This window comes from Diadema antillarum, unplaced genomic scaffold (assembly GCF_040938485.1).
Source record: "Diadema antillarum isolate AM-2024a unplaced genomic scaffold, OU_Dant_1.0 seq00000203_RagTag, whole genome shotgun sequence".
Classification (NCBI taxonomy): Eukaryota; Metazoa; Echinodermata; class Echinoidea; order Diadematoida; family Diadematidae; genus Diadema; species Diadema antillarum.
The window spans coordinates 244,492-271,291 of NW_027271262.1; the positions used below are offsets into that span (position 1 = coordinate 244,492).

At 39.7% G+C, this 26,800-nt stretch overlaps 1 protein-coding gene across 1 annotated transcript in view; it reads right to left on the minus strand.

The window, feature by feature from the left end:
• The window catches only part of LOC139728847 (apolipoprotein(a)-like), a 69,151-nt gene that overhangs the window by 17,300 nt on the left and 25,051 nt on the right, over positions 1 to 26,800 (minus strand). The window contains exons 10-21 of the mRNA XM_071639787.1: positions 26,217 to 26,357; positions 25,530 to 25,751; positions 23,990 to 24,127; positions 21,752 to 21,844; positions 20,607 to 20,858; positions 17,390 to 17,447; positions 15,421 to 15,497; positions 14,820 to 15,074; positions 11,580 to 11,702; positions 10,778 to 10,934; positions 6,308 to 6,489; positions 4,129 to 4,242 (exon numbers count right to left, since the gene is read on the minus strand). Coding sequence (XP_071495888.1) covers positions 4,129 to 4,242; positions 6,308 to 6,489; positions 10,778 to 10,934; positions 11,580 to 11,702; positions 14,820 to 15,074; positions 15,421 to 15,497; positions 17,390 to 17,447; positions 20,607 to 20,858; positions 21,752 to 21,844; positions 23,990 to 24,127; positions 25,530 to 25,751; positions 26,217 to 26,357 — 1,812 coding nt within the window. The remainder of the gene's footprint in view (positions 1 to 4,128; positions 4,243 to 6,307; positions 6,490 to 10,777; positions 10,935 to 11,579; positions 11,703 to 14,819; positions 15,075 to 15,420; positions 15,498 to 17,389; positions 17,448 to 20,606; positions 20,859 to 21,751; positions 21,845 to 23,989; positions 24,128 to 25,529; positions 25,752 to 26,216; positions 26,358 to 26,800) is intronic.

Consider the following 26,800-nt stretch of genomic DNA (forward strand, 5'->3'; position numbering starts at 1 on the left):
TAGACTACCAAAAACACAACCCCCACCCCCCCCCTCCCCCCAAAAAATCATAGTATTGTGTAAATCTGGTTTTGCTTTGTTTTGTTGTTGTTGTTGTTGTTGTTTGTTCATGACATTGTGTTTCTTAGTTTCATAATTCTTTCTCTGTGTGCTATACCATAGTTCTGAATAATATATTTGTTTCTTTACTGTTTCTTTATATGTGTTTGTTGATATTTATGCTCAATTGGTCATAGATTAGTGATATCAAAGTAAACCATTTAAAGGACTTTATGTCGAGGGTTGCAAACTGGCTAACATCTACAAATTCAACATAATTACACACTTTGGTAGATTATCTTGTTGTTGTTGTTGTTGTTTTGAAACAGAACAAAAAAAAAGAAGGAAAAAATAAGTGCCTTGACCAAATTCTTACTTTTTTTGCAAAGTAAAAAAAAAAAAAAATATATATATATATATATATATATTTTTGGTGAATTATATGACTACAGATGATTGTGTTTCGAAAGGACAAGAGGCATACAATAAACACATCTATGCACATGTGCGTCAGGGATGTGGTAAAAAAGCTATGCATGCTTAACCTTGCAAATTTTTTAGTTTGCCTCTTAATTGAAATTTAAAACAGAGTTAATATATGAATATATATATATATATAGAGAGAGAGAGAGATAAGGATATATTTATAATTTATATAATAGACTTAAAACCAATAATCTCATGTAATGAAAGACATAAAGTAATGTTTGTGATATGTAGGTACAGATTACTTGAAATAGAAAGAAATACACAAACATAAAACAGATAGAGATATATAAATTAGGGAATTTTGTACAGGGTTGATTGATAAAAATGTATTCAAGTGATATGTGTACATAAATACACAGTATTCAGCGATAGTAATAATCAAAACTGCTTGCTGACAATGCATACTGGCCAATTCCTTCAACAGGGTATCTAACAGCATTCGTCATTATCACTGCTCCCTTGTAAGGAAATGCAAAAAAAAAACGGACAAAATGTGTTGTACACCATCTACTTGCAGGTGAAAATTTAATGTAATTCAAGTTTAATGTCAATCAAACAGTATTTTAAGAGGCAATGAATGTTTTGCTGAATAATGTGCTTTTATACAGGTTCTATCTTAAGCAGGGCTTAATGTAGTATGTGTCGTGTAATGTAAATGTTAATGTAATGTGTTAATGTAATTCAAGTTTAATGTCAATCAAACAGTATTTTAAGAGGCACTGAACATTTTGCTGAATAGTGTGCTTTCATACAGGTTCTATCTTAAGCAGGGCTTCGCATTTTTCATTTGCAATGACATAGATTATGCAGTAACTTTGGATCTGTATTTATGCATTTATTTATCATGTGTTTGCTTTTTTTATTGAAATGGCATTATTTTTTAAGTATTTTAGCTTATAGCTCATCTGTTTGACAGTTTCAAAAGACATCACTACAAAATGCTGTGAAATTTGTACGTTACTTTAACATTCAGGCGATCTAAGTGTGAGCACAGACATGCAATAGGGCACCTGGGATTTATATGTGCGTGTGTGTGTGTAAAGCTCATTAGGTAATTTCCTGTGCTGTGAGTCTGCTGCCACACTACTTAGACAGCCACCAATGACGGAAACTTGAATGTGTGGAAACAAGTGTGTAATTTTATATTTGACATGATTTTTCTTGTCCTCCCACCGAGATTACCTGTCCGTTTCATCTTTCATCTGTTGCTACTTCCTATTCACCGATGATTGTATTAACAAGCAAAGTCTTCCTAACGGTTATCATATTTCTACATGTATGGGCAAAGAGAAACTGATGGTCAGAAATGAGGGTAAATATCCTTATCAATTGTGCCTTTTCAAATAAATTGTTCTTTTCGAAACATCTATTATGGTCCTCATGCTACAAATTTGTGTGTGCTGTCTCTATGATCAGACATTCCTCTAGTCTACCCTACCAATCATCCGTAAAACGTGGTATCGATACTAAAGCTCACGTGGGAGAGAACATATGGCAAGTTCCATATATTGAGAGAGGATACAAGCTCCAAGACAAGGCTGAGAGATGCACGATTTTTGCGACATAACATTCTGAAACCCTCCCAAGGTTGAGTGAGTAAGCAGTTGTATTCCCAACAACAGAAGTCATCTTTGGTATCATGCATGTCTGTCCACATACAAGTGTACTTGGAGAGCAGACACCTGAAGTTTGATAGGAATCTCATGCCTTGCAGTATACAATTGCTTAATGGCTTATTCTTCGTATCAAAGTGTTATCCCTGTATAGAATGCATAAAGTTACATTTCTCTCAAGGTGCTAAAATATCTGTGTTCTATCTATTTGAAGCAGCTACTTTTTTGTACAATTGATACTGTAAAAACTAGCAATTTTGCGTTGATAAAACTTTCAAGAATTTCACAGGAAGCCATCACTTGTGAAAGTAAAATGTACACAAAGGCTTTTTTTTTCACAATCCAGTTCATGTTGTATACTATTAATTTTTTTTTTTTTCCTGGGCGGCAATTCACAAAGGTTTCAGGCCAGGAAAACGGGCTCCAAATCCCGTCCAATATGCACAAGTTTCATGTCACAAAAAAGGGCATCAGCTCCAATTTGCAAAAGTTCTGTGCCCTAAATCTTTCTGATTTTGAAGTAGTGTTCTCCCACAGAAGAACCTAGCTGCTCTGCCCACGTGATCAAAACACAGATGCTCATATGTCATGTGATCTGGTTTGTTGTTCAATTGCTGACTGGTATTTGACACACCCACTTCATATGCTCTACCTTTTACCTGTACAGACAGAGAGAGAACAGCCTACGGCTTCTCACAAATGCATGCATCTTCAACCTCATGTTGTCATGTAAAAGTTACCTTCACAACTACCTACTCCTTGACATCTGAAACCATGTTTTCTTTGTGTCAGACTTATGAGAAGAGTTTAAAACATCCCACATGAAACCCAGTACATATATTACATTAAATCATGCACAGTTATGGTACTAAGTGATATCCATAGCCACAATAGGGAAGATGAATAATAACAGACAATACAGCAATACAAGATGAAGTGCCTATGTACATAGAAGCTTACAGTGCTCAACATCATGGCCAGCAAAATGCCACCTTTAATTTTGTAGTCCCATTGACTACATCCTACTGCAAATGTTTTGGTTGAACAATCCACAGCAAAAAGAACGCAAAATACCAAACGGACAAAGCAGCAATGCAAAATAAAGTACATGCATGAGTAGAACCTGGAAGCGCTCAACATCACAGCTAGCACAATGCCATTCTACTGTGTAAAGTCCCAAATACTATATTTACTGCAAATTCTTTTTGGTTGCCCAATAGGAAGAATTTATCAGACATCATTGTGGTGGGGGGACGCTCTGGTAGGGTAAGGATACCCGTGTGACTACTCTTCTTTTTTTTTTCTTCTTTTTTTTCCCCGGATATCAATGTGGGAGAATGAAGGTACATGTATTTCAGCCAACATCTGTCCTCATTAAGCAGGTTGTTGTTCTAATTAAGTGGTGGAAATGACATGCTAAAAATTTTGTCACAATGATGTTAGCAGCACTTAAGCAGTGTTCCCTCTAAGGTGGTTCTTGATAATCAGGTGAGTACTGCACCTAAACCTTGGGTGCCCACACAATCACATATCATAATCCACTCAAGAAAAAAAAAAACACACTTCACAAAGACATTAGTATGCATTTTGTTTCAAACCTGTCAAACAAAACATGTAAATAATAACAATTCAAGCACTGCCGTGGCCTGATTATTAATACTCCAATTTATATACTGGATGATTGCATATGAAGGAGTTTGAGTTAACCATAAGTATCGTTGTTAATGCCCTTGTGCACATTTGATTCTGATGTACATATCTTGTCACACATATTTGATAGATAAGAAAATAAATGCATCATGTATGCAAACATTTTTTATTTAATAAGCATACCACACATTTCCTGAAACTTGGACTTATTGTTCCAAAGAGTGTGTTCTTGAGAAGATTATCATGACAAGAACTTGCCAATGGAGGAAGAATTAAAAAAAAAAAAAGATAAACACCAAGATGAGATAACAGATATGCTCTTAAGATATTTCCAAACCTGGTCGACAGTTGATTTCGTCGGAGTTATCTCTGCAGTCGTCTACATTGTTACATCTTTCACTTTCGGGAATGCACATCAAGTTGGCACACTGGAACTCGTTTGAGCCACAGTCTGTTTGGTAGGGCAAAAGGAAAGATAAACAGGTATAAACACATACAAGATTTCTGAGCACATAATCTATGATACTGGACTTGACAGTCAAAATACTTGTTGTTGGAACCCAAAGAGGTTAATGCAGAATCCACAGGGACTAATGCCCAATTACAACTTTAACCTCCCTATCCATCAATACCCCCATCCTACTATCACCAGTTCACAGCACAAGTCTATCATAACTTCAAGCTAACTGAAGCACAGATGCCTGAAGTCCACTCGCTACTCTGAAGTCACTATCTTTCAGGGTTGGCAACCATCTCTGCTCTACCAAATTGATATTAGGAATCCTAGGGTCCAAATACATGAGTTGCAGGGAAAGGGTTAATATCAAATACACCTGGAAAAGAGAGAGAGAAAGGTCATGCCTACTATATCACTACTTTAAAGGGACTGTACAGTACTGGTTGAGGTAGGGATTCATGTTCTGAACATTCCTAAGTGAGATAATGAAAAGCCTCTAATGAAATATAAAAGAGCATGTAATTTTAAAAAGGATTCAACGTTTATTTGATGAAAATTGGTTTTCAAATGGCTGAGATATCCAAAAAGTGCTAATGATAAAAGGCGACATGCCCCAACTTTATTAGTATCTCTTTGTTTCACCTTGTTTTTGGATATCTCAGCCATTTCAAAACCTATTTTCATCAAATAAACATTTGATACCCCTTAGAACTGCATGCTCTTTGACATCTCATAGAGTGGTTTCTGAATATCTCACAAAACGTTAAAAGCTAAATCTTCACCTCGACCAGAACTGTACACACCCTTTAATACAAATAAAAAGCAAATAACTCATGCAGTTAAACTAAATAGAAAATGCCATGCTTCTAATGCGAGGGAGAGAGAAGGAGAGAGAGAGAGAAGGGGGGGGGGGGAGGGGGCAGAGAGCAAGAGAGATATTGAGATAAATCATGTCTTGTGTCTGAGTGATTTGACCCCTTCAATGGAAATACACTCCACATTATCACACTGCAAATGCAGAGCCTAAACTTTTGTCACTTATATGGGAGATAAAGTTGATTGTTGGGAACCTGTATTTGATGATATCAGCCACTTGAAAATATTTGCAGTCTCAGTGATATGTACACAATGAATGCATTGATTCAGGTAGCATGAATGAAAAAAAACCACTTGCATTCAAAATTACATCCGCATCAGGGCTCACCAGACAGTGACATAAAATAGGCTATGATTTTGTGTGACTTGCGGGTTGAGGTATGGAGGTATGACAATAGCACCTCATCGGGGTGAGTACATATAAAGCCCAGCTGCAATCTCTTGCCTGGAAACAGAGGACAAGTAGACAAGCAGGCCATCATGCGCTCTACAGTCATGGATACTCCTCGTAAATACAGTATGTCAAAAAAAAAAATTACAATCAAATTTTTGCATTGAAAACATCCAATATGATTAAACTGTCTAAATGCTATTCAGGGTCTTCAAATATAACATCTTAGCTCTATTTTGCAGAAAACCCCATTCAATTTGGTTAAGCGGTCACAGAGAAATGTGGAATGTTGTAAAGCATGTCATGATGTCTGATTCTTCCAAGTTTAGTACTTCAATGCTTTTGTGTGTGAATACAATAGACAGAACTTGGAGGGAAGAGATTCTTGACATCCTCTACATAATTCCTCATTTCTGTTTGACCTCTCAAGCAAATCGAATGGGGTTTTCTGTAAAATGCGGACAATGAGTTATAGTTTCATACCCTGAATTTGTACTTGGATTGATTCACTATTTCTAAAGATATCACTGCGGAGGGCCCCGCTTTTTGGGACATACAGTATAGTCTGACCTCTGATACCAGGCCATGTTGGGACCGCCACAAGTCCCAAAAAGCGATTTGGTGGGATATGGGAGAAACAATGTGTTACGAATATAGGAGCACAAGTCCCCCCCCCCCCCATTTTTTAAACTGAAGATGACTAAAAGTCATCGTCATCTTCATCCAGGATGCGATTTGACCACTTTGGATTTTAAGGAAAAAAAAAAGATTCTCCATAGGAGACATTCTTACCTTCATTTGGCTTGCACAGGATGCCCGCAGCCTCCCCGACGACGCAGTTGTTGATGCCCCAGCCTTGGAACGGGCAGTCAGACAATGATGCCTCATTGCCGGTACATCTCACGTCGTCCATCAAGATGCTGGTCAGTGTTCCATGTCCGAACTCACTCACAGTGTAGGCATTTGCTGCCCCCCTGCAAGAAGAGCATTAGATAGAACACATCATGAATATCTCCAGTGGATGGAAACACCTTGTCAAGACCAGAGTTTATAAAAATTTTCATCCAAAAAAGTGATCCTAAGCTGTTATATCTTTTTCAGCCAAGAGTTGACGAGTGTACTTGGCATGAATAAAGCCTATTAAGACAATTAAGTCCCTTGCTAGACTTGCCCCACATTAATGGTGATAAGACATGATAGTAACATAACTAATTTTCCTCCTGCTTCACTTGATTTTTATCAAAAACAATTTGTTTGCCATTAAAACAAAACATCATCTACTGAGCCCAGTTCATCTCTGCATACTTTTCTGGCATGAAGATCACGCTCTGACCAAGAACAGACCTAGAAAGTATACAACAAATATAAGTATCTCTGATATACCAGCAATTACTTTGTAAGTGTGATCAGTAAGTTGTGGCACTTGGAAAAAAAAAATCAAACATTGCTCGCTGCACGCTTTAATTATCCCCTGTGTATATCCATATGGTTAACACCATTTACGTCTCTTGTGCATGCTCCGGCCCGCATACATCTTTAAGAGCATTTTTACCAGCATAATCTGTCAATCTGACAATCTTTTAACGCATGCAAAAGGCACTCAAGTAGATACAGTAAGGCCATGTCACTTGCTGATATCAGCTAATACCCTTTTAAACACACAAAAAGGTGATACCTTCAGATAGATTCAAATATTTGCAATATGCTCAAAGAGCAAGCACACAGCAAGTTAACCACTCACAATATCTCTTTAAACTAATATTAATCTTGCTTTTAATATCTCCTGTGTACATAACACAGGAGCTATGATTAGCAATATACAACCAGGCTTACCTTGCGTGTGTGTGTGTGTGTGTGTGTGTGTCTATTTTGATGAAAAAAGAATATTTATGTTGGTGATGCACTGCTTCATTAATCACATGCTTCACATGTCAACATACTGCTCAGGTGAATCACATACACACATACATACATACATACATACATACATACATACATACACACAAACCGTTTGAACATCTATACTTCATAAAACATGCTTAAAACCTATCTACCTGCCTACATACTACATACATACATACATTGTATATGCATACGTGTACATGTACAATGTACATACATTTACACAGTTATCAGTATTCACACATATTCATACACACATTCATATTTGTACATAAAACAGTACATTTGCCTGTTTTGGATCTTTGGGGTACAGTGGTTACTGCTTTATCAGGAGGGGTCATTAGACAAGTTTTTCTCCTATTTAAGCAGTACTCCCACTTCAGCTGTGGCTGGTATTGGCCCTTGCAAACCACGTACGCAACACAAAGACCAGTATGCTGGCATTACACTAAACCATGCACAGTCGTTAATTATTAAACTCACTGATAACCACAGCAACAAGTACACACGCACTACGAAATACAGACACAAAACGGCAATGAAAAAAGACACAACTGTGACAGCAGTCTCATGATCTGAACAAATTTATCATCGGAACAAACCTTCGTTCATTTGATTCACAAAATAATCTTGTTTAGAGTTTACAATACAGGGATGCCAGTGGCAAATTGCTCTTGGGCCGGAAATTTTTTTTGTGAACGAAACTGATGTGCGAGAAGCGCACATCACGAGCGCGAAGTCCCTTCGGCCTGGGTCCAGGGCCCGCTCAAGGGCCCTGGAAGCTCTGGGGTTCTTAGATGCTCTCTGGTGCAATCTGAGCATTTCCGATTGCTCTTCTTCCCTCAAATCTAATCCAGAGAAATGAATTTGTAGCAAAAATAAAGAAGTCCTAGAGCCGTAATCTCCGTAGTTTTGCTTCATTCAGCTGACTGGATCGACTCACCATACTCTCTCAGTGCTGTAGCTACAGCGAGAGCGCAGCATGATCCATGCACCGCAATATAGTACATCGCCTAGAAACACCACACGTTGTTCGATCGCGATCGGACGTGCTGGTATAACGCTTTCCAGACAATAATGTGGTCGTATTCTAGAAAAAAAAAAGGAATTTGTAGCAAAAATGAAGAAGTCCTAGTGCCGTAAAATCCGTAGTTTTGCTTCATTCAGCTAACTCAAATCGACTCACCACACCGTCTCAGCGCTGTAGCTTTAGCGAGAGCGCAGTATGATTCATCAAGGAGGTACTAGGCAAGCCTAGTAGGGGCAAGCATGGTATTACCGGACGCATGGTATTACCGAACACGCACATTTTTGCGTACTAATGACATTCTGTACGCGCGAGACTTCGTAGAGTAGCCTCACAGAACTTTGTGTGGTCCGCAAATCGCAAAAAACACCACATAAAAATGTGAAAACACGAAAAAAATCACATTTTACCTCAAATTTATAGTTGAGTGACCCGCACCTCGTATATAGTTAATATTCATGCATGTTTGAATCACATTTCACGACTGAAATTCTATGAAATCCCACTCACATACAGGAAAAATGCTGAAGATTCCAATATAGAACCAAAATTTCTCTGATCGATATCGGAAATTTGTAGCTATCGTCCTCAAACGCGAACGATGCGGAATAGTTGTGCGCTAAGGGGCCCGCAACTCATCACCCGCGCGTGCAGCTCCCATAGACAAAGCAGGTAAACTCAAGTAGAGTCTATAACCAGTTGTCGATTTTCTCACAAGGTTTTATTGCGTGAACTGTTTGAAATGTTCGAGACAGACATTTTACCGTAAAATACGAAATTTGAGCCTCATTTGCCGATTTTTTCTTTGTCATCCGCTCGGTGAGAATGTGTACGGTGATTTTTGGGATGAATTGTGATTCTCGTGCAAGGACTAGGTGCGAAAGACCTCAATTACTCGATTACGAAAATCGCGTCCGGTAATACAATGCGATTTAGCACCGCCCAAAAAAACAACTATTTTAAGAGGGGAACGTTTGAAGCATATTTTCTAAAAACTGGGACGAAGAATTGACATAAGTTGGCTGAATTCGTAATTTCCAGGAGTCTGTGAATAAGTGGTGTTATTTTTAGCCGAAATTTCATCCTCTGAGTACAGAATTCAAAGCCACGAAAAAAAGCGTCCGGTAATAGGATGTACCACCCTACCTCCTTGGATTCATGCACCGCGACCGCACATAGTACATTGCATAGAAACACCACACACTGTTCGATCGCTATCATCGCATGTGTTGCATGTCCCATGGCCCAGCTAGCAGCAAGCAACATCGCGCTAGTTTTGCATGACAGTCGTTTTGTGATATTCTCATGCCCAATACACGCGAAACATACTACGGAAATCGTGAAAGTGAATGTCCCGTAAGTTTAGATGATCATATTTTTTCGTTTTTCTTTCTTTATTTCTTTGTTTCTTTCTCGTGTTTTCCGGCTTTCCCACACAGACGGAAATACTAGTAATATCACGAAGCCGGAATTTGGACACCAAAATATGAAAAAGCCGGAATTCCGGCTATTGCCGGAAAACTGGCATCCCTGACAATACATATCAAGCCACGATGCCTCTGACCCTATCAATGCAGAGAAAGAGGCAGCACTGCTTTAGCGTGTTAACAACATACACCTACGACTACATTGGTTGCTATGAACATATTTTTTTTTTCATATTCATGCCTCCTTCTTACACCGTCTGTCACACACAAATACACACATACTACATCAGGGGCAGATCCAGGAATTCTGTAAAGGGGGGCATGACTAATATTTCTGGTGCCACTTCCGGGTTTCATTTCATTGTTTTCTTTTTATTTCTTTTGTTTTTTACAAAAAATAAAGGGGGGGCGTGCACCGGTTGCGCCCCCCTCTGGATCCGCCACTGCTGCATGCATACTATGCGCAAACAGGGAGAGTATGGGTCGCAGGTACGGAAGGTGACTCTCCGTATCGCACTGAAGGGGTGGTAAGTGCATGAGTAGAGAAGTTGATGGCACTCGATATGATCATCTGCACTACATCCTACTGTGCAACAGTAAATGTGTGGACTGTGCAAAACAGCATAATCTATCTGGACTTGATTATAAAATAACCCTTCTGGTAAGGAAATCAAATCCCTATGATTATTTCTAAGGATTTACAATGGAAGTGTTTCAGCCAGAATTTGTCTCAATGAAGCTGTCTATGGTTCTGATAAAGTGATGGAAATAACACATATGTCACATTTACTTCAAGTATTGTTGCACTCACACAGGGTTCCCGCTAAAACGATTCCCGATTAAAGGGTGAACACCGTATTCTGTTTTTCTTTTGCTATATTAACTTTTGCATTTTTCGCTGCTTACCTGCTATATCCAAGTTCCCTGCAGGCTACATGTGCATCATTGAGGTCCCATTCATCATCACAGACCAAGCCCCACTCCCCTCTGTACTGGACCTCGATCCGCCCCTCATTGGGAGCGGTCCCATTTACGAGGCGAATGTCAAATCCCTCGGGCACTCCTGGTCATTTTTTTTTGTTGAGAAAACAAATTGGAAACGTGAAGTCCAGATACATTGTACCATGGTGATAGCTCGCATGCTCACAGCTGACTTTTTGCTTTCTTCATGCTGCCATTGAACTAACTGCAATTACCGCACTTTAGTGATAAATGCAAACAAATATATGAGATGGTTTGCAAAACACTGCTACCGAAAAGACCTATAAAAGTGTCTGCTATTGGATCGTAGTAACAGTTTTTGCAAATATATTTCTCTGAGACCTAGAGGTGAGGTATCTGACCAAGCCTGTTCTTTTTAAATGAGTTCAGAGCTTAATATCCATAATTTACTCATACAGTAATATTTCACCCGTAATATAGACAATGATACACAATGTTATGTTACTGGATAACCTGCTACTATATGATCTGGTGGCTACACTTGGATAACTTGTAAAATGTTTGCACATCATTGAATTAATTTATCCCTTAAGGGCTTTAAAATGGCACTTGAAAATCGGAGGTGAACGGATGAAATTTTTAATTACTATCAGAGCATTGCTGGAGCTAGTCAAAACTTCAAAATAAAGGAAATATTGGTGAAAGAAATGAAAAACTATCGATATTGATGTCTTAATGTCTTCCTGGATGAGAGTAGTCAACATACCGCAATTTGATTCATCAGTGAAGTCATTGCAGTCGTTGTCTCCATCGCACAACCAGATGTTGGGGATGCAGCGGCCCGACGGGCATGGGTGATATCTGGTTCCATTCCCATCCACACAGTTCGCTGTGAGGAGATTGATGTTGTTAAGATGCCGCAATCATTCAACAGATTCATGGGACAAATCTTGCTCCACAATGACATTACCATGACAATATGATGCAATATACCAGTCGAATGTACACATTTCACACATTGGATTAGCTGCTATCACACAAAATGGGTTGCCAAATTCGAACTATAAAATGTGTGCAAGTTTCATTTGTCAGATGATATCAACTGGAAACTTTCAAGTTGGGAGTTGCTGCAACAATTCATTACAGTGTCTGCAGTGGCCCCTGGTTCCCCACAGTGAATCAAATCAAAATTACTATACTGTGTAACAAAAGAATAGATGAATCATATACTGAATACGCCGAATATTTCGTGAGATTCTTATTTTCGCGAATTTCGCGAGTCGGGTGCTATTCGCAAAATTAAAGACACGCGAAAATATTGACTCTGATCCCGATGTGAATGTGACGTATGCGTGTACATTTCTGCATTCTCAGTGCAGGACGCCATAATCGCGAATTTAACCACTCGCAAAATCGTCGGGGATTCCTGATTCTCAAAACTTTAGACTCACGAAATATATGGCATATACAGTAAGAGCCCCTGGGGTCTCGCGCTCACCTGAGCATTGAAAGTTCACCTTCCACGCAATCTCTTGCAGCCATACCAGAGAAAATTGCAAACTTGGGGGCGGGGGCAGCTTTGAGAGCTTCTATGGGGGCATATACACATACTGTCCATTTGCACTTTTTATCTCACTGGTAAAAATACCTTCAAAGTACAATATACATTCAAAAGTTTGACTATACATAAAAAAAAAAAAAAAACAAGGAAAAGTAGAAATTACGCGGCGCGTAATATATGTCCCCGCCGGAAGTAGCATTTAGTAACAAAATGTACAATATTGGTAAAAAGGTGAAGGTCAAAGGTCAAAGAAGTCAAAGGTCAAAATTCTATGTAGAAGTTTTGAAGCCCTCATCTAGTGCCATCACATAAAGCAAACGGAATCAAAATCGGGTTAGAAATGGCGGAGTAGCATTTTGTAGCCAATGTACAATATAGGTAAAAAAATCAAGGTCAAAGGTCAAAGAAGTCAAAGGTCAAAATTCTGTGTAGAAGTTTTGAAGCCCTCACCTAGTGCCATCACATAAAGCAAACGGAATCGAAATCGGGTTAGAAATGGCGAAGGAGTAGCATTTGGTAGCAAAATGTACAATACAGGTAAAAAATCAAGGTCAAAGGTCAAAGAAGTCAAAGGTCAAAATTCTGTGTAGAAGTTTTGAAGCCCTCACCTAGTGCCATCACTTAAAGCAAACGGAATTGAAATCGGGTTACAAATGGCGAAGGAGTAGCATTTTGTAGCAAAATGTACAATATAGGTCAAAAATCAAGGTCAAAGGTCAAAGAAGTCAAAGGTCAAAATTCTGTGTAGAAGTTTTGAAGCCCTCACCTAGTGCCATCACATTAAGCAAACGGAATCAAAATCGGGTTAGAAATGGCGAAGGAGTAGCATTTTGTAGGCAATGTACAATATACGTCAAAAATCAAGGTCAAAGGTCAAAGAAGTCAAAGGTCAAAATTCTGTGTAGAAGTTTTGAAGCCCTCACCTAGTGCCATCATATAAAGCAAACTGAATCAAAATCGGGTTAGAAATGGTGAAGGAGTAGCATTTTGAAGCAAAATGTACAATATAGGTCAAAGGTCAAGGTCAAAGGTCAAAGAAGTCAAAGGTCAAAATTCTGTGTAGAAGTTTTGAAGCCCTCACCTAGTGCCATCACATTAAGCAAACGGAATCAAAATCGGGTTAGAAATGGCGAAGGAGTAGCATTTTGTAGGCAATGTACAATATACGTCAAAAATCAAGGTCAAAGGTCAAAGAAGTCAAAGGTCAAAATTCTGTATTGAAGTTTCAAAGCTCCCATGTAGTGCTATCATATAAAGCAAACAGAATCAAAATCGGGTTAGAAATGGCGAAGGAGTAGCATTTTGAACATTTTGATCACACACGGACGCACACACGGACGGACACACGGACACACGGACGGACACACACACGTACGGAGCCCGTTTCATAGTCCCCTGCTCGAACTCGTTTGGCGGGGACAAAAAAATGTAGAAAACCCCTCCTCCCCACCCCCATTCAATCCCCCAACCCCTGGATCGACTATGAAAAACCTTTAATGCCCAGTCATAATGTATATATTCAGAGTATTTCCAGTCTTAAATAACATTTCATTTTCCTTTTTTTTTCTTTTTTTTTGAATTGGGGGTACTGTACATGTGGTCCTTGATATAAGTATATAGATTGTCACCCTTGTGATAACACATTGGGTTTGGTGACAAATTTGACCATGTGTTTCACAAAGAAGTGGGAAATGTTTTGCTCCCCCCACCCCAGCCACTCCTGGATCTGCCATGAACAAGGTAGAAACTATACAGTCACCAACCTACTTACTCATAGCACTATCAAACTTAGTTAATTTCTTCTTGTTCTAGATAGAAGATTCATAAAGATTTCTTAAATTTGGGGGTTTTGCTTCCCCTGGGGCATGGCACCCCTTAAAGCCGCCAGGTGGAAAATAATGCCCATTTACACAGATGCATATTCCATCACCCTGGCGATAATCTCTGCTAAATCTGGTAAAAATCTGACCATGCAAAAATTTGAACATTTTCAAGAGGATGATATATAATAATGTGAAGATTAGCCTCAATTTGGACACCCTCCCACAGACTCCAAAGGGGGCACACCTGGATCTGTCATGAACAAACATGAAACTACCATCCTCAATGTACTTATATACTCTTAGAATCAGCTTAGCTCTGTCACTTCTGGTTCTAGAGAAGACTTTTACAAATTCTTTTTACGGGGAACGATGCACACCGGGTGCTGGACGAAGAGCAATTGCGCCTCTGGCTAACGTGAGCTAAAAACCATGACTGATTGAGGAGTTGTATGTAAAGTTGGTGTGCAAAGGTCATTTTTCTTCCACAGTGCATTCGGTTCTTGGGAATGTGATAGTAAATCAAAGTTTCCCGACTGGGAGACAAGAGTTGGTGTACCAGATGTTATAGAGGAAAATCTCTGGGACATATCTAGAAATTTGGGTGCCTGTGGTCTTCACTCACGCGTCTGGGAGATCCTCTCATAGTAAGTGATGCCCTCCTCACTGAAGAGTCTGCCATTCTGCGCACGGCTGACATCGAACAGGTTGCAGATTGCACCCCGATTGCTGACGTAGTTGAAGGAGCGGCAGACAAAGTCTACAGCCGTGACACAGAAGCGAGCGCATTCCTCGGGGGTCTTGCCAACATAGGTCACGAGAGGTTCCCGGTTGGGGAGGTACTGGTTGTTGAAGACATGGAAATCCTCCATTGGGTCAGCTGCGAATGGGATGCAAAGTCAAGATTCAGCAGAGATTTAAGAGCAAAACTATTTGACAGCTAAAAGTGACTGAATCTGTGACATAGTTGTAATTATCCATTGCCAGACACTTTTAAAATATATGTCACAAGCAACAAACGACACTTCAACTTGAAATCCTTTTAACAATCATCACCACTCGAATCCGTAAATAAAGAAGCAGGTTTGAAAGACTGTGGTGTCTCCTCACAGATTAAAATATATGAACGAGAACGAAATTTCTCTACGGATTGTCAACATCGTATGTTCAGTGCTGGGGGGCACGACTTCTGAGAAATGGAGTAGGCAGAACTTTATGCTACTTACGACATTTGTCCTCATCACTGCCATCAGTACAGTCTGCTTCGCCGTTGCACTCCAACCTCTCTGGCACACAAGTGATACTACGGCGACAGAATTAAACATCCGGGCTTGAGTGACAACTCTTAGGGGTGAGCTGATGACATTTGTCCTTTTTGCTCCATCAAAAATTGCTACATCAACAATTCTATTTCCTCTACATCCACATAAATATCATGCTGACTAACTGTATGCACAATGACCAGGTACATCGCAGCACAATTCTTTTGAATTAGCATGTGCCCTTACAAGTTGCAATTGATAGGCCAAGAGTTTGTTTGATTGAGCTTTATACTCGATAATAATCTCACAATCAACTGGAACATTTTGTAAATTGGGGTCGGCAGAAGTCTGCTTAGGTATCAAATAATGCCCAACCATGTGTATATCATCTATCATTCAGGTATAGAAAGAGGAACATCTGGAGTGGTGTTGAATGGGTACAAAGCATTTCCCATTTGTCAGAATAGTTGTATGGCCTCCTACAGTAATCATTATATGAGGACTTTGGGTTCAAAAGGTACATTCAATGGCTCGCCACCACTGAGACCACTGGAGACAACAGGTGCAGCAGGATTCGGTTTTGATTACAAACTAGAAATATCACTTAAGGTGATTAATACCCCCGCCCCGTGACGACAGTCTTACCCAAGGAATGATCTTTCCTTTATCTTCTGCCATTTAAATGCCGTTACCATGGGAACGCAGCTTCCGACACGTCCGAAAAATATGTCTTGCACATCTTCCCACCAAGACCAATGTGTGTGCCACATTTCATGAGCTTTTGTCAAAAACTGAGGAAGTAGTTCAATCCACAAGATCTTTCCTTGATCTTCCACCATTAATATGCCGTTACCATGGCAACGCAGCTTCTGACATGTCCAAAAAATATGTCTTGCACATCTTCCCACCAAGACCAATGTGTGTGCCACATTTCATGAGCTTCAGTCAAATACAGAGGAAGTAGTTCAATTCGCAAGATCTTTCCTTGATCTTCTGCCATTTATATGCCGTTACCATGGCAACGCAGCTTCCGACACGTCCGAAAAATATGTCTTCCACATCTTCCCACCAAGATCAAGGTGTGTGCCACATTTCATAAGCTTTGGTCAAAAACTGAGGAAGTAGTTAAATCCGCAAGATCTTTCCTTGATCTTCTGCCATTCATATGCCGTTACCATGGCAACGTACTTTCGGGTACTGTCAAAAAATGCGTCTTGCACATCTACAACCAAAGGCACACATCTGTACCAAGTTTCATGGAAATTGGGCAAAAACTGAGGAAGTAGTTTGCAACACAAAATTTTCCATCATTTTGGCTCATAATATGTGAGCTGTTACCATGGCAACATACTTTTTGTCACTGTCAAGAAATGTGTCATGCTGACCTATATCCTAAGACAAACATTCAATATGAATTCCATGAGAATTGGAAGAACACTGATGAAGCAGTTTTGCCATGAAGCATTTTGCCCTATATTTTACCAATAACATGCCGTTACCATGGCAACGCACTTTTTGCCACTGCGGAAATATGTGTCTTGCACATTAACATATTCAGATGAACATCTGTACCTAATTTCATAAAAATTGATCAAAAACTGTGGGAGGAGTTCGCGACGCAAGATTTGTACCCATTTTTGCCCATAATATGCCGTTACCATGGCAACGTACTTTTGGGTACTGTCAAAAAATACGTCTTGCACATCTACAACCCAAGGCACACATCTGTGCCAAGTTTTATGGGAATCGGTTGAAAACTGAGGAAGTAGTTCGCGACGCAAGATTTGCAACGGACCGACCACCCGACCGACCGCCCGACCGACCGCCCGACCGCCCGACCGACCGTCCGCTGATTCCTATATACCCCCTTCAAACTTCGTTTGGCGGGGGTATAATGATATGGGGGGGGGGGAAGAGGTAGGGATGTTCTCACCTGCCGGAGGTGCATTGGAACTCATCAGGTCCACAGGAGGCAGGTGGCTCGGGCGTATCTGCAGGGAGCGTGCATTGTTCAGCACAAGGGAATGAGATTTTTGCTTGTTATGTTTGTTTGTTTGGTTGGTTGGCATTTATTCAATGAGACACAGATACAGGAAGGAGGAGACAGAAAATGTGAATTCATGAAAAGATAAACAGAGGGAGAGAGACAGATGGATGGAAAGAAAGAATAACAGAGTGACAGAGAGATGAAGATGATTTTAGAGAGAGAGAGAGGGGGGGGGTTACAGACAGAAAGGCAGAGTTAGTTAGATAATTTGGGAGAAAGAGAGAGAGGGAGACAGACAAACATACAGACAGAAAAATAAGAAACAAGAGACAGAGAGTGGTTTATACTTGAAGAGGGAGAGAAAGGGGGCGGGAAGGGGAGGAAGTGGAAGACATATCTCATTTCAAACAACAGTTCATGATTACATATGAAAGAGAGGGAAGAAAAATTAGTTACAAGCTTCAAATTGCTTTAAAAAATACATAGAGAATAAAAAAAAAAGGAATGGAAGTGCTGTAAAGCTCCATGTCAAGCATGAAAAGTGCAATGTGAAAATGTCCAGAAAAATTGATCCAGTGCTTCGAATAAACCCCCCCTCCCCTTGTGCTGAAGACCCATCTTTCAATTTTTGACTCCAATGGGATTCACTGTTGAGTGAACAAACATTTTCTGCTCTGCTGAATACAGGGGAATACTGAATGGTGCTAAATTAAGCCTGCCAGACATATTCATCCCAAACAACACTCTGTAGCTCTATCTTTTATCTCTTTAGCTTAAATGTGTCTGTATCCAACAAAGAGAGCTAGTTTGATCGTGGCATATGGAGTTGACAGCTGTCCTTAGCATTCCTGTCCACATAATCAAGCACCTCATATTTCCAATGAGGTAATAAGTTTCAATAACGGTTAGATCATGTTCTTTAACCATTTGAATAGCAAAGGAATAGGTCCATATTCTATAGTTTTGTTTTTTGTTTTGCTTTTGTTTGATTTCTTGATGTGATAATGAAACAGTTTATTTCATAATGTATAAAGATCCGGTCACACATCTCAAGAGTAGCGTAAACACATGAATGACGCAATAAACTCGAGCATTACGCGATACACACACGATTTGTGCATTTCATCAGTGTGTCTGACGTGGAACCTTCGTAGTTGTCCGCCGATGTGCACCGGATCGGCGCTTTACGCGATTCAAGGTTTTGAGCAGCTCAAAACTCAGCTTCGCGGAAGAGTTTACGCAGTATTGCGCCGTTTTACGTAATTTTTGCGCAGTTTGCATAGTTCTTATGCGGACAATGCACGAAATATGCGTGGAATATCAGTGATCGTTCGCGAAAATGTTGCCACTAACGCGTTCATGCGCAAATCGTGCGAGATTCATATGCAGTTCATTCGTGATAATGCACAGATTTTGCGCAGTTTTCCATGGACCTCAGTCGTCGCGCACAACCACGTATTTGCCCTGTTTGGGGCTTTTTGCGTGCCTTCCATCCAAACTATAAAAAAAAAAAGAATGCGTGTCACAAAACAAAAAAAACTAGAAATGTCGCTATGGCGACTGGTATGCCTCCGCCATAATGCATGATTCTCCTAATAGGTCTATAGTACATGTAGACAATGTGTGATTACATTTTCACAAAATTGGCAAAATATTAAAATGACATGTTTGTCACAAATGTATTGAATGTTTACCTTCCTTGACCTATGTTTAATTGGATGAATAGGAGAGCATGTATTTGGGGATTTAAGAACTTTAACTTGACTTTGACCCTTTCATAAGTTTATGCACCATGAGTAATTTTCAAGGTATGGAGAAAAAGTGCAATTTCTGTATTGAACAGTAAATTGTTATCATTTTCACCTGGCCTTTGATTTATAAGAGAATCACTGTCAGGCAGAACATACATAAATATGTACTAAATTTCAAGATAACTTGAGCCACTTCCGGGATATGGAGAAAGAAGTAAGTTCAGCACTTTCACTTGATCTTTGACCTTTTGACCTTTGACCTTCTTGGCAAAAAAAAAAAAAAAATCCCAGAGAATCTCTATTGGGTTATACATGCATACATCAAGTAAAAAAAAAAAAAATAATCCTGCTGGCATTGCATAAATATAAGGAAAATAGTAAAATTTTGAAGTATTGCCCTTGACCTTTGACCCAATGAACCCTAAATTCCCTAGATAATCACTGCAAGTCAGTACATGCATATATACTATGTTCTATGAAGATACCTTGAACAATTTCCAAGATACAGAGAAAAAAAAGTGAAATTTTAACATTTTACTTGACCTTTTGACCTTTGACCTTTTGACCTCATGATCCCAAACTTTCACCAGAGAATCTTAATTGGGTAATACATGTATACACTAAGTTTCAAGAAAATATCTTTAGGCATTGCATAGATATGGGGGAAATAGTGAAATTTTAAGCATTTGACCTTGACCTTTTGACCTTTGACCTTGAGCATGTGCACCCAAAAGTTGATAGGCACAACTTCACCCCCTAATACACATACATGCCAAGTTTTATCAGGATACCTCAAAAGGTTTTGGTAGTTACCCTGTCCACAATATTCATTACGGACGGACGGACGGACGGAAGGACGGACGGACGGACGGACGGACAACCCGAAAACATAATGCCTCCGGCACCACTTCGTGGCGGAGGCATAAAAACAAACAGACAGACAAACAAGCAAACAAACAAACACCGAAGAACTCAGCAAAGCACCAGGGGAACAAACAGTTAAGATAGGGCAACATCAAGAAAAATTACACTGAAGCGCCAAAGTGGAGGTGATGGCATGGAAGTTTTCTACATTCCAGAACTTTTGTGGATATTGAGAAAATGCCATCAATTTTCTGAAAGCATTTAAAAGCTAAATTTCTACATCTTTTCTTCATCCATGTCTGATGGACCACTCAGTTACACTTTGTACAGCCTACGAGAGTTTGGGGATTAAAACTAATTTGAAAAGTCAAGGATGTCGACTAGCATACAATTTAACAGTGGTGGAAATGGCACTTCAGTAGAATAAATCAGAAAAAAAAAAAGAATAGAACGCACATCAAACAGTGTGCATGGCACATAAAGTTAAGATTTACTGTCCAGGCCCCAAAGAATGAAGAATGTGTTATGACTATTTTAAAGGTGCAAACCTGTCGAAACTGGTGATGATGTGGAGCCGTACACCTCTACCTCACACAACAGCAGGTAGTCCTTGCGCGAGACCAGGCCAATGTGAACGTAGCGTCCGCTGATGGCGGATGGGCAGGTGATGCGGAGCCTCTGGTGGGGACTGGCGCTGGCCTGTGACGCAAGGGCCCGGCTGATGCGGCCACAGGTCTCGCGGGACGATGCGTCCTCCGGCGACGAGCCGACGGTGACCACGGCGCCGCGGAGTCTCTCAGCTGCAACAGCACATGGTTAATACATGGCACAGTGTGATAATTCCAGATTAAAGGGGTGGTATAGTTTTGGTCAAGATGTTGCTTCAGGTTTCCAACTTTTATGTGAGATAATGAGAAACTTCTCATGAAATATGAATGAGCATACAATTCTAAGAGGAATTCAAAGTTTATTCGATGAAAATTGGGTTTGAAATGGCTGAGATATCCAAAAATAAACAGGTCCTAAAAAAAATGGGACCCGCCTTTTATTGGGACCACTTTGTTAATATCTCAGCCATTTCAAAACCAATTTTCATCAAAATTGAATTCCTCTTAATACAACTGCATGCTCTTAAAGTTCTTTCTAATTATCTCACAAAAAGTTAATATTTGAATCCCCATCTCAACCAAAAATATACTACCCTTTTAATAGGTGATCAAGGAATGTCCTTCAAAATAGGTTTCCCATCCTCTGAAGGAGCCGAAGGAGTGCAGGGTTTCATTCCCGTCTCAAACTATTCCCAGAAAAGCTTTGCACTCTCATAAATTCACATTCAACAGTCACGCCTGACTTCTCCTCTCTGCAATATTTCTCAGACAGTCACTACCGTAATCACTGCTCCATGCAATTCCATTCATGATCTACATCCAATAACATTTCCCAATTATTGCATGCTACTGCTGTAAATATCGCAACATTTCGTGTTAGCATTAAACATGCATATTTGTCGACACTACGCTGCATGGTTAGTGATCACATAAAAGCATATGTATGGTCCTGATCTTACATTACATAAACAATCTGTCATCTCCTGTCTCAAATTGATCTTTTTGGCATAAGCTGATCACTGGCGAGTCATGCTGCCCCTTACTCTTACTTAAAAGAGATGGTAACAATATTAGCTCATCCTTACCCTGTACTGATGACTCTGAAACAACAATGACAATGTCTGTCACCTCAGCAGTTTCTTGCAGGTCCACATACCACCACGAATTGCGCCTGTGCTCTGAAAACAAGGAAAAGTAGAAATTACGCGGTGCGTAACATATGTCCCCGCCGGAAGTAGCATTTTGTAACAAAATGTGCAATATAGGTAAAAAATCAAGGTCAAAGGTCAAAGAAGTCAAAGGTCAAAATTCTGTGTAGAAGTTTTGAAGCCCTCACCTAGTGCCATCACATAAAGCAAATGGAATCGAAATTGGGTTAGAAATGGCGAAGGAGTAGCATTTTGTAGCCAATGTACAATATAGGTCAAAAATCAAGGTCAAAGGTCAAAGAAGACAAAGGTCAAAATTCTGTGTAGAAGTTTTGAAGCCCTCACCTAGTGCTATCACATAAAGCAAACGGAATCGAAATCGGGTTAGAAATGGCGAAGGAGTAGCATTCTGTAGCAAAATGCACAATATAGGTCAAAAATCAAGGTCAAAGGTCAAAGAAGTCAAAGGTCAAATTCTGTGTAGAAGTTTTGAAGCCCTCAACTAGTGCCATCATATAAAGCAAACGGAATCGAAATCGGGTTAAAAATGGCGAAGGAGTAGCATTTCATAGCAAAATGTACAATATAGGTCAAAAATCAAGGTCAAAGGTCAAAGAAGTCAAAGGTCAAAATTCTGTGTAGAAGTTTTGAAGCCCTCACCTAGTGCCATCACATAAAGCAAACGGAATCGAAATCGGGTTAGAAATGGCGAAGGAGTAGCATTTTGTAGCAAAATGTACAATATAAGTCAAAAAATCAAGGTCAAAGGTCAAAGAAGTCAAAGGTCAAAATTCTGTGTAGAAGTTTTGAAGCCCTCACCTAGTGCCATCACATAAAGCAAACGGAATCGAAATCGGGTTAGAAATGGCGAAGGAGTAGCATTTTGTAGCAAAATGTACAATACAGGTCAAAGGTCAAGGTCAAAGGTCACGACTGAAATTCTGTGTAGGAGTTTCAAAGCTCCCATGTAGTGCTATCATATAAAGCAAACAGAATCAAAATTGGCTCATAAATGACAGAGAAGTAGCAAATTGAAGATTTTGATCACACACGGACGCACACACGGACACACGGACGGACGGACGGACGGACGGACACACGGACACACACACGTACGGAGCCCGTTTCATAGTCCCCTGCTCGAACTCGTTCGGCGGGGACAACAAAACAGACAAATGAACAGCCGACGTTGCAACTAAAACTGGCATTCATCATACATTGTGAACTATACTTGTATATAAAATCCTGCATGCTGTCACTGCAGTAAATACTTGCAAAGATAAATTAAACATATGTTTTGAAAGATATGATGACAATGACGGGAACATATTTGCTTTGACAAACTGTAATTTTTTTTCCCGACCACATTTGCTGGTACTCTTGTGGAACCCAGTTACTGTATGCAACACACACAGTGGCGGATCCAGAGGGGGGTGCAACCGGCACACGCGCCCCCCTTTTATTTTTCATTAAAAACAAAAGAAATAAAAAGAAAAAAATGAAATGAAATGAAGTGGCACCAGAAATATTAGTTGCGCCCCCCCTTTACAGAATTCCTGGATCTGCCCCTGACACATGCAAATCTTCATCCATTAAAAGGAGATTCTCTTTTCAATGAAAACCTGCTGCGAAAACCTAAGAAGTCTCTTAAATTGGCAAAGAATTCATGTGCATGTATTTCAGTCTGAATGACATGAATAAGACCAACAGACTGATGAATAAGACAGGATAAATAATCCAACAATTAATAAAATATGTAAGTTGACACACAACTGAAATACCTAACAATAAAAAAATGAACAGAAGCATTACTGTAAAAAGTATTAAGTAATACTTTACAGTAAAGCATTACTTAATACTTTTTACAATAATAGAATACGTAAGTTGACACACAAATGAAATACCTAACAGTAAAGAAATGAATAGTAACATAAATATATTGTAAAGCATTACTTAATACTTTTTACAATCACTGCGCACTACAGGTAAATTTTGAAAGAAACTCTACATCACAAATAATATTCACATGGATGCAAATTGCATACGGTGATGTCATCATCAATAAATCTGACAAAGGTAAATACGGCAGACTTTCTCTTTTGTCCTGGATAATCACGATAAAGCGTTGTTTATGACAGAACTCGAACTGTACTGTAGATATTGCGAAATACGTACGTGTTCTGGAGCAGCTGCCACGAGCAAAGTTCGAATTGGGATTTCCGTCCACTGCAAGTCTTGCATGAGGAATGAATGACCCGCTCATATAATCTGAGCTCTGGAAAGCTGGCTTGCCCCTTGATATGGGAACTGGGACTGAGGGTGCAAAAATGATTGACGAGAATATTAACGAGAAGCAGTTAGAATGACATCTGCATACCAAGAAACTACACTGATTTGTTAACACTCTTATTCTTTAATGTCTCTTTTGTTTCTCCTCCTTGTTGCTGGTCTCCGAGCCTGAGGAAGGATTTGCTTGTTCAACGCTTAATGCATTGCATGAAATAAAACTATAAAAATCCTTTAGGTAATGATCACATACTTCAATACTCTGGCACCCTCATAATCCTGATATAACCAAAAAACAAAACAAAACAAAAGAAAATCAATTTCCATCCATATGAGGTGAGGGGCTTTGGAGTAAAACATTTACTGACAGACTTTAGTAAAGATGGGAGCACTAACAGGATAATAGGGGAAATGGGAGATGGTAGAGATCACTTCCTGTGAGATAGCTAAAGAGGAACCAGGGTGAGACCAAGGAGGTACTGAAGTTTGAAAATGCTCAACATTTCCCAAGGATATCTATATAAAAAAAAAAGCAAAATCCCTGATTGTGTGTAGTGCTGTTTTTCAAAAATTCAGCAGAAAAGAAGGTTCTAGTTAAAGCTTTACAAAAATAGTACGTTGTATTAAAATGTATGTAAAATGATCATCATCAATTTGACCCTCGTATAAGCATAGCTTTCTGTGTTGCTTAAATGTTCAGCACTTGGAAACATTTTGTATGAAACATTTTATTATTGTTGATTAGTGTTAATATCATTTTTAGTAAAATGGGTGGCTTCTCTGCAAAAACTTCTCACCACAGTTTCTGTCCAATTTGAACCGAAAGGCCTGCCAAGGGAAACTATAACAGTGGTGCTTATCTCGCCACCAAAGCTGTGCAGTTTATGACACGGAAATGATCGCCACAACACCATGCACAGGGAACGGTTGTGTGATTTTAGTGTTCACAACTTGATTGGCTCTCATCATTCATTTTTACATTATTGATTGTCCAGTCTTGCGCAGGTAAAAATTGATCCACACGTCAGTAAAGTTCTTAAATCTCAGTGTTTGACTGTGGGCTACTTTGAACCTCAGGTTTAAACCCATATCAGGACAGTTCCCCCCCCCCCCCCACCCGGACAAGTACTCCCTGGCTAAATACCGCTTTAATAGTGATAGGGTTAGGTTGTGGGTTAGAATTTGGGTCTGGTTAAGGATTCGGCTTAGGGTTAGGGTCAGGCGAAGGGTCTGGGCTAATTGTCATTGGGTTAATTGTCCTAGAACCGTTTAAACCAATTCAAAAATATGTCAAATCTGCAAATCACAATTATGAATACAAGCATCACAAAAATATACAGCAAAAATTGCCCCACTGACAAACAGCTTTAAAAAGAAAACCCATGAATTCATCATGCATATTTCGCTTTATCTTTTTGTCTTGGGATACCATTGGGCTCCTGAGTGGCTACAGGTGGTGGGACATATGTCGTGGTAGGCTCTGTGGTGGTCGTTGGCCGTCGAGTGGTGGTGGTGCTCGTGGCAGCCGTGGCACAGACCGAAATGTTGCAGTACATCCAGCCAGTGATGGCAGAGGTACCAGGGCTGCTGTGGTAGCACCAGGGCCGAGCGTCCTGGTCGGGATTGCGGCAGAAGTTATGGTTTCCAATCCCTACGGAAATAACAACAAAGAAAGAGTGACCACTGAAAAGAGTGCTCTGGTGTTAGAAATATTTGAATCATGGGCTCATTTGTGTTTGCTTGATTTTTCTTCAAAACATCCACGTTCAACTCCAAAGATTCAAGTAAACTGCATGGCCTTCAATGATGTTGCCATTACATCAACCACATAAGTTGCTGTCACTCTACATCCATAAAGGCAATAATGTTAGCAATCAGGCAATATCACTCCCCTAATAAATTGCCTGGGAATATAAAATATCTGATAAAAGCACAACATGAAATTTAAGCTTAATTATGTATTTATTTTGGAGCAAGCGCCATGAGCGCCTGACTTGGCGGATACCGGCGCTATACAAGACTTCATCATTATTATCATAAAATTATTATTACAACATCTGTATAGTTTCCATGAGGAGTGGACAACCAAAAATTTCAAACCCTCTTCTTTACGTACCACCATTTGGATAGCTCTGGGGCGTTACTCCGACATTCTGGTTGGCTGCTGCTATCCAGTTGGCGCACTGGTGGCCTCCCTGAGTAGTGAAAGAGAAGCCTCGATAGTCCTCCCCATTGCTCGTGTAACAATTAGGGATGGCTGTGAGGGGAGGAGGGGGTTGTAAAAGCGATTTAGGTTGTTACCAGACTTGGAAATCCATCAGAACACACTGAAAAGTTTCATGTTAACACCGCAATACTTACAAATATATTCACATAAAACCCACCATTTCTATAATGTCACTATAAGCAAAGTGTCCCTAATATGCCAATATTTAATTAAACGATAAGCAATTTATGCAGAACTTTTATATATAGTTCCTATACCACTAATTCTACAAGTATCTGTGACATCTATCAACTGATTTCAATTCTGATGTCATTTCAATTTCTACAGAATTAGATACTATATCTGATTGACAGAGGCACAAGTTATGTACTCCATATACTACGCACATAATCAAAGCAAATATATTTTTGTATGATGTTTAATTCATACCACTTTCAATGACTGAAATTTCACTCTCTCAATTGAGGTGGTCA